General features: G+C 37.7%; 1 protein-coding gene across 1 annotated transcript in view; it reads right to left on the bottom strand.

The window, feature by feature from the left end:
* Nucleotides 1-13,072: 13,072 nt before the first annotated feature.
* The window catches only part of LOC102822133 (tRNA-splicing endonuclease subunit Sen15-like), a 36,647-nt gene continuing 30,347 nt past the window's right edge, over nucleotides 13,073-19,372 (bottom strand). The window contains exon 2 of the mRNA XM_006872691.1: nucleotides 13,073-13,299. Within this exon, the coding sequence (XP_006872753.1) occupies nucleotides 13,073-13,299 (227 nt within the window). The remainder of the gene's footprint in view (nucleotides 13,300-19,372) is intronic.

Raw genomic sequence — 19,372 nt, forward strand, 5'->3', positions numbered from 1 at the left:
AAATATAATATAAATATAATATATAAACCACTGAGAACTCTGGCCCAATCAAATTGACACAAAACATTATCTATCTATCAATTCTACATCTATATACAGAGAAGTATATATATATATATCATTTAAACAACCAAAGGGCACATTATGCATGTCTGCCTACTGGTCACTAGCACATAGCCTTTCAATTTCCATGAAGCTTCAGTCCTCAGCTGCTTTATCTCTTCATGCCATCTTCTCTGCCTCCATCTCTGGTGTTGCTGCTTCTCTGAATAGGGTCCATATTCTGCTCATGCTCTTCTATCTTGATGGTCCTAGGGTCCTCTGTTCCTAGAATGTAAAATTAACTACTCCCCCCTTTTTGTTACACAACTTCTACTATTAAAGTTGTGACAATCGCAATTAGTCATAATAACAATTACTCACTATTGAATCAAAAAAGTCACATGACCATTTCTTTTCACCAGACCCATCTAGACATGAGGAAAACTATTCAGAGGGTATTCTACCTCTTTCCCCACACAATCTGAAGCTAAACTCTCTTTTGAAAGTGTGTAAGCCTTTATAGCCACTGCCGACCTCCCCCCTCCCATTTTAGGTAGCCAATGTCTAAGTTACCCATCCCTGTATACCGAGGTAATATGTTTGATCCTTAATATGAAGACTTCTTCCCTCTCAGTCAGTATTTTGAGCTACTACCTCCCTAAGTATAGGTCAAGTTCATCAAGTTGTAGCAATTTATGCTTGTTTCCTTTATCCGATTTCTTTATCTTCCTCTAGTTGAGCTCTAATCATCAAGCCAATGAAGCTAGGTCAAAAGGGTACTATCTGCAAGTTTGGTTGTTCTTGTGTGTCTAACACCATGTTATATCAGCTGGATGGTTCACTCTCAGCTCTAGTCCTCAGTGGCTAGGTTAATGTTCATGGGCTCAGGAGTTTCTAAGTCTCCCCAGACCTTTGGCCAACCAGCCTTTCCTCTTCTTTCTCTCATCACAGTGTCAATAGGAGTATGCCATCATTTCTTGATTTGTGAAGCAAAAGTTTAGGTAAACACCAAGTAAGCATCACTGAGTGCCAGGTGGAACTCATAGTCAGGAAGATCAAAGGAACACACCCAGGCCATCCCTGCTGTGAACCGCAATGTCAGCAGTTTGAAACTGCCAGCTATTCCACAGGAGAAAGATGACACTTTCTGCTCCCGTAAAGATTTATAGCCTTGGAAACCCCGTATAGGGTTGCTATGAATCGGTACCGACTCCATGGCACATAGCCACCACCACCATGGAAAGAAATGTTTGCTTGAGAGTGTAATCATGTGCTCCATGTGCTTGGGCCCAGGATTTAGAATTCAGCTCCTGTTGGTCTTTTACATTAGGACTAGTGGGAAAGCAGCCTTACAGAGAAAGAAATGACCGATTTGGGATTTGATACCAGCCCTTTAGCTGAATGGTGGAAAACCAACTCCTCCACACTTTGAGATCTTGGAGGCGCCTAGTTCCTTGGGAAGTTGAGTTTGGCTTGAGGGAAGCACTTGTTCCAGCTGGTCAACAGGAAGCTTTGAAAGTCATTTGTCAGATAGCCTCATCCAACATGAAATAAAAGAAACCAGTGGAAATCTCATGGTCACCTTCAAATCTGTTGAAAAGTAATCCCCTTGTTCAAAGGAGAACTTGGAACTCCCTGGAAGAGATGGATGAATAGACAATTATGAGCTGAAAATAATTAGATTTTGAGGTTATATACCAAAGTTGTTGTTGTTAAGTGTCATCAAGTTGGTTCCAACCACAGCAACCCTGTACAGTGTTTCTGAGAAGCAGCTTGTGAGCTTGAACCACCCACCTGTGGTTCAAAGTGACTGCAGTCCAGTGCATTTACCCTCAGCCTCACACCAGGACTTCACATGCTAAAGTTAGAGAATATAATTTAGAGGTAATTCTAGTTGTCTTTCTTGGCTGAAATCAGAAGATACCGAAAAGATACTTGCTTGTGCTTAGACTATGCTAAGGCTTCTGATTTTGTGCATCATGACAATCTATGGATAACTTTTAGAAGAGTGGGCATTCTAGAACACTTAATTGTGCTCATGAGGAATCTGTACATAGACCAAGAGGCAGTCATTCAAGCAGAACAAGAGATAGTGAATGATTTAAGATCAGAAGAGGCATGCATCACGATTGTATCCTTTCAACATATTTATTAAATCTGTATGCTGAGCAAATAATCAGAGAAACTCATTTATATGAAAAAGAACATAGCATCAGGATTGGAAGAAGTCTGACTAGCAACTTGCAATATGCAGATGATACAACCTTGCTTGCTGGAAGTAAAGTGGACTTAAAATACATACTAGTAAAGATTAAAGACTACAGCCTTCAGTATGGATTGTACCTCACTTTAAAAAAACATAAATACTCCCAACTGGACCAATAATTAACTTCATGATAAATGGAGAAAATATAGAAGTCGTTGAATATTTCATTTTTCTGGGATCCATAGTGTTCAAGAGCTAAAATATCAGTTTTAGGACTTAGCTAAAATATCAGTTTGAAGTGTGCTTGACCCAAGTCATGGTATTTTTAGTAGCTTCATATGCATGTGAAAGTTGGGCAATTAATAAAGAAGACAGTAGAAGAAGTAATGCATTTGAGTTATGGTGTTGGAGAAGAATATTAAAAGTACCATGGATTATTATATGAACAAACAAATCCATCCTGAAAGAATTATAGTGAGCTGTCCTTTAAAGGCCAGAATGGTGAGACTTCATCTCTCAAGAAGCACATCATGCTATTTAAAGTACAGGGTCAGCATACAAGGGGAAGGCCCCCAATGACATGAATTGGCACAATGGCAGCAGCAGTGGGCTCAAGTTTGAGCACAATTGTGAGGCCGACAGGCAGTGTTTTGTTCTGTGGTAAATAATATCACTATGAGCTTGAGATGACTTTGTGGCACCTAATAACAGCAACAACAACAACTAGTTGTCTTTTTCTGAGTGGCAAAGCTCTGAAGTAGGATAGTGACGAAGATAATAAAAAGGAATCAGCAATAATACAAACATAATAAAAATAAAGTGATAAATTTTAGTTTTGATAATAAAGTGAACAAATGTATAGATCAAAAGATATGGCTCAAAATGCTACCAATATTATGTATGTGAATAGAAGACACAGAAATCTGGCACTTCAGGGCAATATATTTATCTGCTCCTCAAAATTAAACCAAATAAGTTTCAGGAGTAAAATGTGAATCATGTACAGAGCCTATCCTGTTGTTAAGTGCCATTAAGTCACTTCTGACTCATAGTGACCTTCTGTAGGGTTTCCAAGGAGCTGCTGGTGGGTTTGAACCACCAACCTTGCAGTTAGCAGTCCAGTGCTTATCCAACAGTGCCACACCACTGTAAGTTAATAGAATTGTAATGGGCCCACCTAAGACAAATACGTTGCTTACTTCATTCCTGCTTCACATGTACCTATTTTTCTTATTACTAGAAGCAGAATTTTGAATGAAAGTGCTTAGATATAAACATATAATTATAGATTTAAAATACTTTTGCACAGAAAATGTATTTAATTGTAATATATGTAGTCTACAAACCAATATTTGTTTTCCCTAGCAAACCTACAAAAATATTTTTGATGAAAAATGACCATTGTTTTCTCTCGTTACTAAGTGACATATTTTAAAGAGATTCTAGCTTTTATCATGTTGTCTTTAATATCCCAAGAAGTGTCATTTATAGTAGAAACTTTTTCTAAACTTGAACTTCAGAATGCTACTAGGATGCATTTTAATTGGATCTATAGAAATATCTCCCTAAAGAATGTACCTCTGACCAGTTTACAGAAACCAATTCAGAGTTTAAAGAAATGGAAAAAGTGAAACAATGAAAAACTATGAATCTTCTTTTGTTCATTTTAATATTTAGAGGGGGAAGTAAAGAATGGGGTTGTAGTGGCTTATTTGATTTTTCTTTTTTAGAATCTAATGTGTAACACTGATTCATTAGTGGAAGTGTTTCCATTTATACAGGATCATGACATTGTTAATGTCATGAACAGTAATTTGCCCAACAGAAATAGCTCATTCTAGGATCACCATTACATTGGGAAAATCTACTGCAAACACCTGTTTAAAGAGGAAAAAGTAAAGATGTCACTTTGGGACTAAGATGCACCTGACCCCAGCCATAGTATTTGATTAGACTCATATGCATGAATAAATAAGGAATACCAGAGAAGAACTGATACAGTTGATTTATGGTGCTGGTAAAAATACTGAATATATCATGGACTATCAGAATAACACAGGTCTGTGTTGGAAGAAGTATAGCCAGAAGGCTTCTTAAAAGTGAGTATGACAAGACTATTTTTCACATACTTTGGGCATGTTACCATGAGAGACCAGTCATTAGAAAAACATGTATTATGCTTGATAAAGTAGATGGTCAGTGAAAAAGAGGAAGACCCTCAACAATGAATGGATGGATACAGTGACTACAACAATGGACTCAAATATAGCATTTGTCTGGATAGTGTAGAACTGGGCAGTCTCTCATTCAGTTGTATATACAGTCACTCACTGTGAGTTGGACCTGACTCAATGGAAAATAACAACAACATCAGCACCATCATAGATTAATAGAAGATCAATGAAATTGATAACTTAAAAAGATATTTTCATCCAATAAATCATTTAAACATTCCTAACTCATTAAAGTCAAATCCATTGATGTCAAATTGATTCTGACTCATAGAGAGCATATAGGACAGAGTACAAACGCCTTATAGGGTTTTTGAGGCTTTACATCTTTATACAAAAGTGGATTGCCACATTTTTCTCCCATGGAGCAGCTGATTGGGTTGAACCTCTGACCTTTTGGTTAGTAGTACTTAACCATTGCACCACCATGGCTCCTGTCAACTTTTCTAGATAACAATGTTTTCCTATTTATTTTCTGTATTGTTGTGTGTGGCTGTGGCTGCTGTGTTTTTGTTGTTGTTGTTTTTTTTCTTTAGCACAAATAAATTTTGTTGTTGTTGATAAGTGCTATTGAGTCAGTTCTGACTCATAGCAACCCTGTATAGAGTTAACAAAGAGTGGCTGGTGAGTTTGAACTGCCAGTCTTATGATTCAAGATTCCATTACCTTATTGTTTTTTTTGGACTGTCTTTCTCTTTTATATTATCTAATAGAAATGTATGTTGACAATTGAATAGTCAAAGGAGAGGCAACTGAAGGAAGAGAAGTAAATGAGCTCGATAATCCATACACTAGCTAATCAACCTCCTAATTTTTGAGTGTTGATTGGATTCACATGCTGTGAAATGGAATTTTGTAAAGTTTTCCTAACTAAACCACAATTTAATTTTGATTCCCCATAAAAACCTTGCCCATTTTTTTTAAACTTTGGAAACCAAATACTAAGTTAGAACGCACTGGACAATACTTAGAACCCAAAGTGGAAAATAGATCAAGCAGATATTATGGGAAACATTAGCTGAGTAAACAGCCTCATAGTTTAGATATGGTAGCCTTCAAACATAAGCAACTGTACAATCCTGTGGATAAATGATTTTGTTCCATGAACCATTAATGGGTTGACTTAGATCAGTAAAATTTTCTTCTTTGCAACAGAGATGCATAAAATTAGGATATCTGTATAGTTCTTACTTTTTCCTATAGCCTTTAATTAGGTTTGTTGTTGTGAAGTGCCGTCGAGTTGGTTCCAACCCATAGCGACCCTGTGTAGGTTTTCTGAGGAGCAGCTGGTGAGCTTGAATCACTGACCTTGCAGTTCATATGGCTTTGCAGTCTGATGCATTAACGCACAGTGCCACACCAGGACTCTTAATTAGCTTTAAATAAAGTGAATTTACTTTTAGTTTTGCTTTTTTGAAATCTCTTTTGTCAACTTTTAAAAGTTTTTTATTACTTGTTTCTTGTTGAGAATATAGAGAAGAACATCCACCAATTCAATTACAACTCAGTGATATTGATTTTATTCTTTGAGTAGTACAACCATTCTTACCCTTTTTTCCCTGGGTTGTTTCTCCCCTTTAACATAAACTCATGGCCCCTACATTTCCTGCCTAATCTTCTGAGTTGCTGTTGTTATATTGATCCCATATAGACAGATCTTAAAAGAGCACAATACTCACCATAGGCATTCTTTACTATTTCAGTTAAAGTATAATTTAGTTTAAAGATTTCAGGAGATATTTTTGGCTTAAGATATAAAACTTATGTCAAGTCATTAGTTTTAAGGGTTTGCCTAGGCTTCATAGCTCAAGAAAGTATTGAGTCCATGAGAATGTGAAATTCTGTTTGTATTTGATCCGTTATGATCAGGATTCAGCTATAGAATCTTTGATCAAAATACAGTGGAGCACCACCCAGTTCTTCAGGTTTCATGGCAAAGGGTCAATGTGTTTGTAGAGACAATTGGTCAGACAATGCCTTTCTTCCTAATCCTGATTCTCCTTCTTCCTCTGTTGCTCAGGGTGAATAAAGAGCAATTATTGAACTTTGCATGATCGTTTGCAAACTTTTAAGACCCTTTACACTATGTATCACATTAGAAAATAGACCACTAGTCTGTCAGTTTGCCACACTGTGGTGGTTTGTGTGTCCGACTCCACGGCACCCCACCACCACCACCACCATGATTCTGGCAGCTATGCAACTGATATTTTAAATACCAGCAGGGTCACACATGGTGGAAAAGTTTCAGTGGGGCTTCCAAACAAAGAATGGGAAGGAGAGGTGGATTACTTTGAATGTTTAGCCACTGAAAACTTTAAGAATAGCAGGAAAACTCTGTAAGTTATAGTATCAGAGAATGAAAATCTTAGAAATAGCAGAGTAATGTCAGATGTAGTATCAGAACATGGGCCCCTCAAGTTGGAAGGCACTCACAATACCACTGGGAAGAAAGAGTTGCCTCTACAAAATAGCGTTGACCATGAAGACATGAATGGGGTAAAGCTTTTGAGACCTTCATTTGCTGATGGGGCACAACTCAAAATGGAGTGATAGTGCTGCAAATATCCATTCATAGTCAGAACATGGAGTGCACGAAGTACAAAAGTAGGAAATTGGAACTTGTCAAAAATGAAATGGAATGCATAAAAGTCCATATCCTGGGCACCAGTGAGCTGGAATGGACTTGTATTGGACATTTGAATGGACGGTCATATGGTTTACTATGCTGGGAATGGCAAATTTAAGAAGAATAGTGTAGCCTTTATCATGAAGACAATGTGGTCTGTGACAGGATAACATCCATACGCCTACAAGGAATACCAGTTAATGCCACCATTATTCAAATTTAAGCATTGATAACTAACCTCAGTAGTGATGCTGTAGGATAAACACTGGATTACTAACCACAAGGTTCATGGTCCAAACCCACTAGCTGTTCTTTGGAAACACTATCCAAGGCCACAATGAATTGGAACCAACTTGATAGCACAAAACAATAGCAACACAGCAACCAGCTTCTTCAATCTGAAATTGATGAAACATGCAATCAACATGCATTGATAATTACTGATGATTGAAATGTGAAGGTTGGAAACAAAGATGAAGGCTCAGTAATTGGGAAATGTGACACTATAAAAGCTGCGCTGCTAATCATATGGTCGGCAGTTCAAGTCCACCAGTGACTCCTTGGAAACCCTATATAAGGCCAATATGAGTCAGAACCGAATCGATGGCACTTAGAAAAAATAACATGGATAAAATATTGGATGATGTTGAAAGCAGCAAAAGAAGATGGAAGAAATACCAAATCACTCTACCAAAAAGAAGTAGTCAATGCAGGACAATGCACTGGAACCCAAGGTCAGTATGAACCTCAAAGTCAGTCATTCAAACTTACCAGCAGCTCCTCAGAAACCTTATACAGGGTCTCTGAATTGAAACGGATTCAATGGCACTTAACAACAACAACTACAACAAAAACCACTTAAATGGTAATATATGATGAAGGACTGATGTTTGTGAAGGAAGAAGTACAAGAAGCAATGAAGGCATTGGTGAAAAACAAGGCTGCAGGAATAGACAGAATACAAATTAAAATCTGTCCACAAACTGATGTATTTTGATGCATTGATCCATGCCAAGAAATTTGGAAGGCATCTACCTAGACAAATGATTGGAAGAGATCCATATTTGTGAGCATTCCAGAGTGAGGTGACCAAATGAAATGTGGGAATTGTAGAATATTGTCATTAATATCACATATAAGTAAAATTTTGTTTAAAACGATTAAAAATGCAAAGGCTTTCAAGTGTGTTGTTGTTGTTGTGAAGTGCTCTCGAGTCAGTTCCGACTCATAGTGACCCTGTATAGGGTTTCCGAGGAGCAGCTGGTGAGCTTGAACCACCAATCTTGCATTTAAAATGGATTTGCAGTCTGGCGCATTAACCCACAGTGCCACACCTGTGTGAACCATGCCACATTATGGATATCATTGGGAAGAATGGGTATTCCATAACACTTAGTTCTGGTCATGAAACCTTTATATAGATGAAGAGGAAGTCATTAGAACAAGACAAGGGGATACTGAAAGGTTTAAAATCAGGAAAGTTCTGGTCAGGGTTGCATCTGTTCATCATACTTATTAAAAATGTATATTGGGCAGATAATCTGAAAAGCAGGATTATAAGAAGAACATGGCATCAGAATTGGAGAAAGACTCATTAACCATCTGTGAAGTGCAAACGTTAAAAAGTTGCTTTCTGGAAATGAAGAGAACTTAAAATATTAATGAAGATAAAAGACTGCAGCCTTCAGTATGGATTGCATCTCAATATAAAGCATGCAGAGATCCTCACACTGGGCATATATATAACATCATGATAAATGAGAAATTGTAAAACAATAATTTTTTTTTTAAATCCACTGCTTCATCTCTCATGCTTTGGACATATTATCAGGAGGGACCAGTTGCTGAAAAAGGACATCATGCTTGGTATAGTTTGTTGTTGTTTGGTGGCATCGAGTTGGTACCGACTCATAGCGACCTTATGCACAGCAGAACAAAACAGTGCCCAATCCTGGGCCAACCTCACAGTTGTTGCCATGCTTGAGCCCATTGATGCTGCCACTTTTCCAATCCATCTTGCTGGGGGTCTTCCTCTTTTTCTCTGACCCTCCACCCTGCCAAACACGATATCCTTCTCCAGAGACTGATACTTCCTGACAATATGTCCAAAGTATGAGAGACGAGGATTGGCCATCTTGGCCTCCAAGGAGCACTCTGGCTGTGCTTCATCCAACACAGATCTGTTAGTTCTTTTGGCAGCCCATGGCACTTTCAATTTTCTCCTCCAACACAATAACCCAAAAGCATCAATTCTTCTACTGTCTTCCTTATTCAATGTACAGCTTTAGCATGCATATGAGGTTATTGAAAATGCCATGGCTTGGGTCAGGTGCATGTTAGTTTTCAAGTTGACATCTTTGCTCTTCAACACTTTCAAAAGGTTTTGTGCAATCAACAGATTTCCCTAATGCAATACGTCATTTGATTTCTTGACTGTTGCTTCCATGAGTGTTGACAGTTGATCCAAAAGAATGAAGTCCTTGTCAACTTCAATCTTTTCTCCATTAATAAGAATGTTGTTATTGATCCATTGGTGAGGATTTTTGCTGTCTTTACATTGAGATGCAATCCATACCGAAGGCTGTGCTCTTTGATCATCATCAGTAAATATTTTAAGTCTTCTTTACTTTCAGCAAGTTGTTGCTGCTGTTAGGTGCCATCGAGTTGATACCTACTCATAGCGACTCTATGCACAGCAGAACAAAACACAGCCCACTTGAGTCCATCAATGCTGCCACTTAGCCAATCCATCTCATTGGGGGTCTTTCTCTCCTTCTCTGACCCTCTACTTTACCAAACATGATATCCTTCTCCAGCGACTGGTCCCTCCTGACAATATGTCTGAAGTATGAGAGACAAAGTTTGGCCATCTTGCCTCCACAGAGCACTCTGGCTATACTTCTTCCAAAATGAATCTCTTGGTTCTTTTGGAAGCCCATGACACTTTCAATATTTTCCTCCAACATCATAACACAAAAGCATCAATTCTTTTACAGTCTTCCTTATTCACTGTCCAGCTTTCACATGCATATGAGGTTACTGAAAATACTATGGCTTGGGTCAGTTGCATCTTAGTTCTCAAGCTGACATCTTTGCTCCTCAACACTTTAAAAGGGTCTTGTGCTGCAGATTTGCCTGATGCAATACGTCGTTTGATCTCTTGACTGCTGCTTCAGTGATTGTTGATAGCTATCCTATTATAGACAGTGTTGTACCTCATGACTGATCTGGATATGTTCTTTTTGATAATGAATACAAAGCTATTCCTCTTAAATGTGTCATTCCCAGCATAGTGAACCATGTGGTTGTAGGATTCAAAATGATCAATACCAGTCCATTTCAGCTCACTAATGCCTAAGAAATCAATGTTTATGGGTTACATTTCATTTTTAACAATTTCCAATTTATCTAGATTAATACTTTGTACATTCCATATTCTGATTATTAATGGATGTTTACAGCTATTTGTCTTCATTTTGAGTTTTGCCCCATCAGCAAATGAAGGTCCTCTTTTAGTCCCATGGGCTTTAGTCCCATGGGCTTACTTCATTCGTGTCATCATGGTCAACTCTAGTTTGAGGAGGCAACTCTTCCCAGTCGCATTTTGAGTGCCTTCCAATCCAAGGGGTTCATTTTTCGGCACTGTATCTGACAGTGTTTTTCTGCTATTCATAAGGTTTTCAGTGAATAAATATTCAAATTTATTTTGTCAGTCCTCTTCCTAGTCTGTCTTCATCTGGAAGCTCATCTGAAATCTTTTCACCATGGGTGATCCTGCTGGTATTTAAAATACCCGTGGCATAGCTTTTAGAATCACAGCAACTCACAAGCTACCACATTATGACAAACTGACAAATGAGTGGTTTTGTTAAATATATATTTTTTTAATTCTATCATTAATAAAATCTGATATTTTTCTTTATCATTTCTAAGTTTGATGAAAGACTTATGAATATATCTACATAAGTAGATATAATCAATCATAAGTCTTTCACCAAACTTAGAAATGACAAAGAAAAATGTTTTTATTAATTATAGATTTTTAAAAATTATTTAACATTTTATTATAAAACTAATACAAATAGGTTAAATGAAACTAAATTATTAGTAAAAGACAAAGTTATCCATTTACTACCTTGGGATCCTAATACAACCACAGTTAGCAATTTGAATTACTTTATCATTTATCTACTGTATACTTGGGGTGTTAGCCATAATCATACCCATTCATGTACCTTTGTTTTTGATTTTTCATTTAATATTTAACACATCTTCATAATATTCATTATTAATTTATGATGAGTATCTTGGTAGCGTAAGTAGGTTACGAGTTAGACTGCAAACTGCAATGTCTGCGGTTTGAATCTACCAGCCACTCTGCGGGAGAAGACTTTAAGAGACTTTCATATCCCTTAAAGAGTTACAAATTTTAGAATCCTATAATTGGTTGGTTTGAATCAAACTGACTCCACAGCACATCACCATCATCACCATCCTGGTGTGGAGCTGTAGAATCAGCACTGGACTGCAAACCACAAGGTCAGCAGTTCAAACCCACCAGCTGCTCCTTGGAAACCCTACACAGGCTCACTGAGTCGAAACCGATTCGACAGCACTTAACAACAACATATACGTATGTATGCTATTTTAGTAGACCAGGGGCTGGCAATATGGATCAAATTTGGGCCAAGATCTGATTTTTTACAGTTCCCTAGAGAAGAATAATTTTTTGACCTTTTAAAGGACTGTCAACAAACAAGAATGTAAGAGTGCCTGTATAAGATTTGCAAAGACAAATATTTACTACCTGGCCCTATTAGCAATTTTTTTAAAGGCTGACCCATGCCTTTAGACCAGAGGTTGGAAAATAATGGCTGTGCATTTATAAAGTTTTATTGGAACAAACACATGTCCATTTATTTACATATGATCAGTGACTACCTTTACTCTAAAAATAATAGAATTGAGAAGTTGTGACCTATACTGTATGGCCTATGAAGCCTAAAATATTTACCACCTAGCCTTTAAAAAAAAAGAAAAAAATTCTAATCTCACTACTAAAATTTTTAAGTTGTTGATTATTTGGCATATTACAAGTAATGTGCATACAACTTTTCATACTCTGGACAAGTTAATTGAGAGAGATTAATGAAACGGGAACAACAGTCTGGTTAATAAAGATACTTTAAGACTACTACTATCCCACACTATGTCTTGTAATATTCTAGGTATGATATAATAAGGGTGGTAGTAATAAGACTGAGAAAGAAAATCCAGTACTTTTCTGGTCCCTATGAATTTAGACATAATTATTTATACTCCGGATGCACATAATTTCAGTTTAACCTGTAAGTCAACAAAAGAGAGAAAGAAGAGGAACTGCAATATGAAAACAAATTGAGATGAACAAGCAGGCAGAAGTAAAGAAGAATGCCACACGAAGCTAGATGTAGTAGCCAACAGGCTTTGGGAGACTTATGTAAAGGATAGAGACGGCAGACACAACAACAAGTCAACAGCACACTAATGAAGAAAAGAGAAAGCTGTGAGTGTGGAATAACACAGGAAACGCATGTTCTATCTTTCTGAACATCTCTTTGGCTTACATCTGTCTCCAGATAAGCAAGTTCTAGAACAACGATTCTGTACTTTTTAATAAAAAACATTCTTTTACCTAGAAATGTTTATTCTTCAGAAAGAAAACTTATGGTTAATGGGCCAGCTAAATCAACCCTGTCTGTGAGGTAGACGATAAAGCAATGGATGGGTCTCAAATCCAATTTCATGTGAACAAAGTAACCAATAGAAAGCATAGTTGTCATCTTCTAAGTGAACTATCCTGAGGGTCTGGCAGCATAAATCCATCTGTGAATTTATAATAGACTACTGTGGAATCAGACTCCACTATGTTCAAAGTAACTGACATCAGCAAATCTGGGTCACCTTGCAATTTTCGAGATGCCTTTAAGATCTCCCTTTTCTTGTTATGCCTGAAGGATACACTGAGGGGGTAGGCACTATTGTCTGTAAACCTTCTTCTATCTCAGTACCAACAAGGCAGATGAGCTGCAGTTCTGGTAATCCTACACAGTTTACTTCATGCCAACTTTCACTCTCCATGAGATACAAGTAAACCAAGAATGCTATATAAACTTGGGTGGCATCTCCTATATCTATACTAATGCATTGGACTGCAAGATTGGTTTGAACTGCCCTTTTGGGGTTCAAACTCACCAGCCTCTCCTCGGAAACTTTATACAGGATTGCTATGAGTTGGGACCAACTCGATAGCACACAGAAACAACAACAAAAAATAACTAAACATAGTTTATTTGGTCACACAGATTATTTACTTGAAAGGTAGCTCAGTTTAGTTGTGGCAGATTATTATTGTTATTGTTAAGTGCTGTTGAGTCGATTCCGATTCATATCAACCCTGTGTAGGCTTTCCCACGCTTTAAATCTTTAGCAGAAGCAGAAGCCTCATCTTTCTCCTGTGAAGTGGCTGGCAGGCTCAAACTGAAGACCTTGTGGTTTACAGTCCAGTGTTTATTGTATAAAGCCATTGTGCACCCCCAAAGTAGATTTGTGTTGTTGCTGTTAAGCACCATCAAGTCAATTCCCAATCGTAGTGATCCTCGGAAACCAGAGACTGGTGAGCTTGAACCACTAACCTTGCATTTAAAATTAACCTTTTGTATTCCAGCGCATTAACCCAGAGTGCCACACCAGAGCTCAATTTGAGCAAAAAGGTATTCAGGAGGTGAATGGTTCCACATTCACATTTAAAAATAAGTTTTTATTGTGAAGTGAGTGATAGTTTATATGTGATAACATCAGCTTTACACCACTGTTTCATTGTAATGATTACAATCTCCTCCATGCTGCTCCCTCTCTCCGTGTCCTTATCTCTGCCTCCATATCTGGTGTAGCTGCTTCTTTGGATAAGGTCCCGCATTTTGCTTGTGCTCTTCTCCCTTAATGGTCCTAGGGTCCTCTGTTTCTGTACTATAAGATTAACTACTCTTCCATTTTTGTTACAAAACTTCTACCTTTACAATTGTGACAGTCATAATTGGTCATCATAAAAATTTCTCACTGTTGAATCATAACAATCTTATCCCCATCTCTTTTCACCAGATGCATTTAGACAAGATGAAAATTATTCAGTGGACAATGTACTTCCCCTGAATACTCTTAAACTAAATTCTCTCTTGAAAATTTGTTAGCCAGTCATTTTGTGCCTTTATTGCCCCCTCATTTTAGGTAGCAAATGCCTAAGTGGCCCATCTCTATCTACCCTGTACACAGAGGGGTTAGGATTGATACATGATGTGCAGACTTCTCCCTCTCTGTTGGTGTTTTGAACTACTCCATTCATACGTATAGGTCAAGTTCATCAAATAGTAGCAATTTACACTAGTTTCCTTTATAAAAAAAAGTTTGTTTTGTTTTATTTTATCTTCCTCTAGTCACTGAAAACCTTATGAATAACAGAGAAACACTGTCAGATATGGTGCTGGAAAATAAGCCCCTCAGGTTGGAAGGCACTCAAAATGTGACTGAAAAAAAGCTGCCTCCTCAAAGTAGAGTTGACCGTGATGATGTGAATGGAGCAAAGCCCATGGGAGAAAAGCCCGCATGACCTTCATTGCTGATAGGGGCACAACTCAAAATGAAGAGATACAGTTGTAAACATCCATTGAAAATCAGAACATGGAATGTACGAAGTATGAATCTGGGAAAATTGGAAGTTGTAAAAAATGAAATGGAATGCATAAACATAGATATCTTAGGCATTAGTGAGCTGAAATGGACTGGTACTGGCCATTTTGAATCTTATGACCACAGTTTACTCCAGTTGGTGGAGAAGGATATCCTGTTTGGTAAGGTGGCGGGTCAGAGAAAAAGAGGAAGACTCTCAATGAGTTGGCTTGGCCAAGTGACAGCATCAATGGACTCAAGCGTGACAACAGTAGTGAGGTTGGCCCATGATTGGGCAGTGTTTTGTTCTGCTGTGCATAAGGTCGCTATGAGTCGGTACTGACTCTGTAGCACCTAACACCAACAGCAAGTCAACTTCTGATTATCAAGCCATCGAGGCTAGGTTAAATGGGTATTATCTGCAAGTTAGGGTGTTCCTGTTCATCTCCCATCACTTCATATCAGCTGGATGCTTCACTCTCAGCTCTAGCCCTCTGTGACTATGTCCTTGTCCATGGGCTCAGGAGTCCCCAGGTCTCACCACACTTCGGACCAACCAGCCCTTCCTCATCTCTCTTATCTCCAGGTCAACTAGAGTCTATGGAACGTGGTTGAGCTCGGCCCATTTCTTCATTTCTTCTTTTCCCCCTCTTCTACTCATCAGTAGACCAACACAGTCACCAGCAAGCTTACATGCCTGCTCATGTGTTCTCTCATTGAGTTTCAGTCTTAAAGGGGAGTTTGTCCTTAAGGGACTTGATGGCTCCCTGGTGAATAACTTGCTTGTTTTTGTAGTAGCCAAGCATACTGCCATTTTTGTTTTGGAGATTTCCTGCTGATATTTCTTTGAAGATGTATCTTGTATTGCTCTAGCTGTTTCAACTTCTTGTCCTTTCTAGTGGGAATGACCCACCTCAGAAGGTTCAAGATGGGGCTCAGAATTCCATCTAAGGTCCTATTCACTGCAAAGGCTCCACAAGAGGCCTATTAAACTGGGCAAGTTCTAGAATACCTTTTAGGTATTCCAATCAGTTACAAGCTGAATATTGGCTAACAAACTTTCTGTCATCATGTTTCCCTTCATTCCTTTCTATCCCACTCAAGTGTGTATTTCACAATAGTAGGTAAGGGAAACCAATGTTCATATGTCAGTAAAGCATTTTAACATTACTTCCCCTCTTCAGACTATGACTTGATCGCTATATCACAGAGCCCTGTTGTTCCAAGATTTACTTATTGTTGTTAAGTACCGTGGAGTCAGTTCCAACTCATAGTGACCTTGCACAGGGTTTCCGAGCTGTAAATCTTTACGGGAGCAGATCGCCTCATCTTTCTCCCGTGGAACCGCTGGTAGTTTCGAACTGCCGACCTTGAGGTTAGCAGCCCGATTTGTAACCACTACGCTACCAGAGTTCACATTAAGCCCATGCAAACCTGCCTCAGGGTTCCCCTATCTTCCTTCATCTTCCACTCTCCTCCCCCTTCTTGTGTTTTGCCCGACCCAACACCGAAACTGTGATGTGTCTACCCACTACCTTGTGCCCTACCATCCCCTCCCTCCAGTGTTCAACCCCCTCCCCCACCTGCACTGGTAACCAACAAAGAATTTATTTATTTTTTCCCTTTTAGTATGGGTATCTTTTCTAAAGCTTTTACAGTAATGGTCTTATGCAGGAGTTGTCCTTTTGTGACTGACTAATTTCACTCAGCATAATGTCTTCAAGATTCATCCATGTTACGCGGTGGCTTGCAACTTCCTTGTTAGTCTTCAAGGTAGCATAGGTAGTATTGTGTGTGTGTGTACCAACATTTGTTAATCCTTTCTTCCATTGATGGGCACTTAGGCTGTCTCCATCTTTTTGCTATTGTGAATAGTGCTGCTATGAACATTGGTGTGCATATATCTACTTGTGTTATGACTCCCATTTTTTTGTGGTTATATACCAAGTAGAGGAATTGTTGGCTCATACGGTATTTCTTTTTCCTACCTTCTGAGGAAGCACTGTCTTGTTTTCCAGAGTGGTTGGACCATTTTGCATTTCCACCAGCAGTGTTGGAGGGTCCCAGTCTGTTCACATACTAGCCAGCATTTATTGCCCTCTGCTTTTTTGAACTTCGCTGTTATTGCTGGTGCGAGACGATATCACATTGTTACTTTGATTTAGCTTGCTCTAAAGGCTAATGATCATGAATATTTCTTCATGCTTGTTGGTTGCCTAATCTCTTTCTTGATGAAGTGTCGGTTCATATCCTGTGCCCATTTTTAATTGGGTGATCTGTCTTTTCCTTGTAGATGTATTGTAGTTTCCTATAGATTTTAGAAATTAGTCCCTTGACTGATATGTCATTGCAAAAGATGTTTTCCCATTCTGTGGGCTCCCTTTTTACACTTTTGGTGAAATCCTTTGATGCATATAAATTTCTAATTTTTAGAATTCCCTAATCATATATTTTTTCTTCTTTTGTTTGTATAATTTTCTCAATGTTTCGTAGAATGTGTGTGCCCTGTAGCAGAACCATTAAATTTGTCCCTAATTTGTCATTGATGACCTTTATAATTCTGGAATTCACATTTAGGTCCTTAATCCATACTGAGTTGGTTTTTTATATGGCGTGAGGTAAAGGTCTTATTTTTTCAGTCTTTTGCATATGTATTTCCAGTTCTGCCAGCACCATCTGTTTAAGAGACTGTGTCTTCCCAATTCAATGTATTTTGGCCCTTTGTCAAAGATCAATTGGTTGTATGTGGATGGGTTACTCTCAATTCTGTTCCATTGATCTATGTATCGTTCATTGTAGCAGTATCAGGCTGTTTTGACCACTGTAGCCATGTAGTGAATTTTGAAGTCAGTGAGTGAGAGGCTTCGAATTGTATTCTTCTAAACTAGTGCTTTACTTATCCTGGTTGTCTTTCCTTTCCATATAAAGTTTGTAATTGTTTTTTATATCTTTCTAATGAATGTCGTTGAAATCTGGATTGGGATTGCATTATATGTGTAGATTGCTTTGGGTAGTATTGACATTTTCACAATGTTAAGTCTTCCTATTCAGGAACATGGTATATTATTTCATTTTTATAAGTCTCTTTTGGTTTCTTGTTGTAGTGTTTTGTAGTTTTCTTTTATAGGTTCTTTGTTTCTCTTGTTAACATTTATTCCTGAATATTTCTTCCTTTGTGTATCTGTTGTAAATGTTATTGCTTTCCTAAAATCCTTTTCAGCACGGTCATTATTAGAACTGACAAATCCAACTGATTTTTGTATGTTGATCTTGTACCCTGCCACTGTGCTGTATTTTCAGTGAGTTTCAGTAGTTTTTTGTTTTGTTTATTTTTGCTGAGTCTTTGGGGTTTTCTATGTATATGATCATATCATCTATACACAGCTTTACTTCCTCTTTGCCAATTTGGATTTCTTTGATTTACCTATCTTGCCTTTTAGATTTGGTTAAGACTTCCCAAACAATATTGAATAGGAGTTTTGACAAAGGGCAAACCTTGTCTGGTTCCCGTTCACAAAAGGAAGGCTTTCAGTTTCTCTCCATTGAGAGTGATGTAGGCTGTTGGTTTTGTATATATGCTCTTAATTATGCTGAGGAAATTCCCTTCAATTCCTACTTTGTTGCGTGTTTATTTCAGGAATGGATGTTGGATTTTGTCAAATGCCTTTTCTGCATTAATCGATATGATCATGTGGTTCTTTTCCTTTTTCTTGTTTAGATGGTGGATTACATTGATTGTTTTCTAATGTTGAACCATCCTTGCATCCCATATATGAGTCCCACTTGGTCATGATGTAGCTATTTTTTTGATGTGTTGTTGAATTCTGGTAGCTAGGATTTAGTTGAGAATATTTGCATCTATTTTCTTGAGGGATATTGGTCTATAATTTTCTTTCTTAGTGAGGTCCTTCCCCAATTTTGGTTTGTGGGTTATGCTTGATTCATAGAATATATTAGGAAGTTTTCCATCCTCTTCTGTATTCTGCAATAATTTGAGTAGAATTGGTGACAGCTCTTTCCTGAATATTTGTTAAAACTCACCATTGAAGCCATCTGGACCTGGATTTTTTTGGTTGGGAGTTTTTTTTTTTTAATGACATGGCCAATTTCTTCCTTTGTGATAAGTCTGTTCAAGTTTTCTACTTCACTCTATGTAAGTTTAGTTATGTCATGCTTTTCTAAATAAAATGTATCCATCTCTTCTAAGTTTTCAAATTTGTTGGAGTACAACTCTTCATAATATTATTGAATTGTCTTTTTTATTTCTATTGTTTCTGTTGTGACATCACCCTTGTATTTTCTTATGTGTGTTATTTGTGTCTTCTCCCTCTTTTCTTTTGTTAGTTTTGCCAATGGCTTGTTAATTTTATTTATCCTTTCAAAGAACCAGCTATTTCTCCTGTTGATTCTTTCTATGGTTTTTCTGTTTTTGTTTTTGTTTTTTTTAAATTAAATGTTTTCATTTTGCATTGAGTGAAAGTTTACAGGGCACATCATCAGCTTCACATTCAACCATTCATATAGCTTGTTTCATTACATTGATTATTATCTCCACCATAT

The sequence above is a fragment of the Chrysochloris asiatica genome, unplaced genomic scaffold (assembly GCF_000296735.1).
Source record: "Chrysochloris asiatica unplaced genomic scaffold, ChrAsi1.0 scaffold00209, whole genome shotgun sequence".
In the NCBI taxonomy this organism is placed as follows: domain Eukaryota; kingdom Metazoa; phylum Chordata; class Mammalia; order Afrosoricida; family Chrysochloridae; genus Chrysochloris; species Chrysochloris asiatica.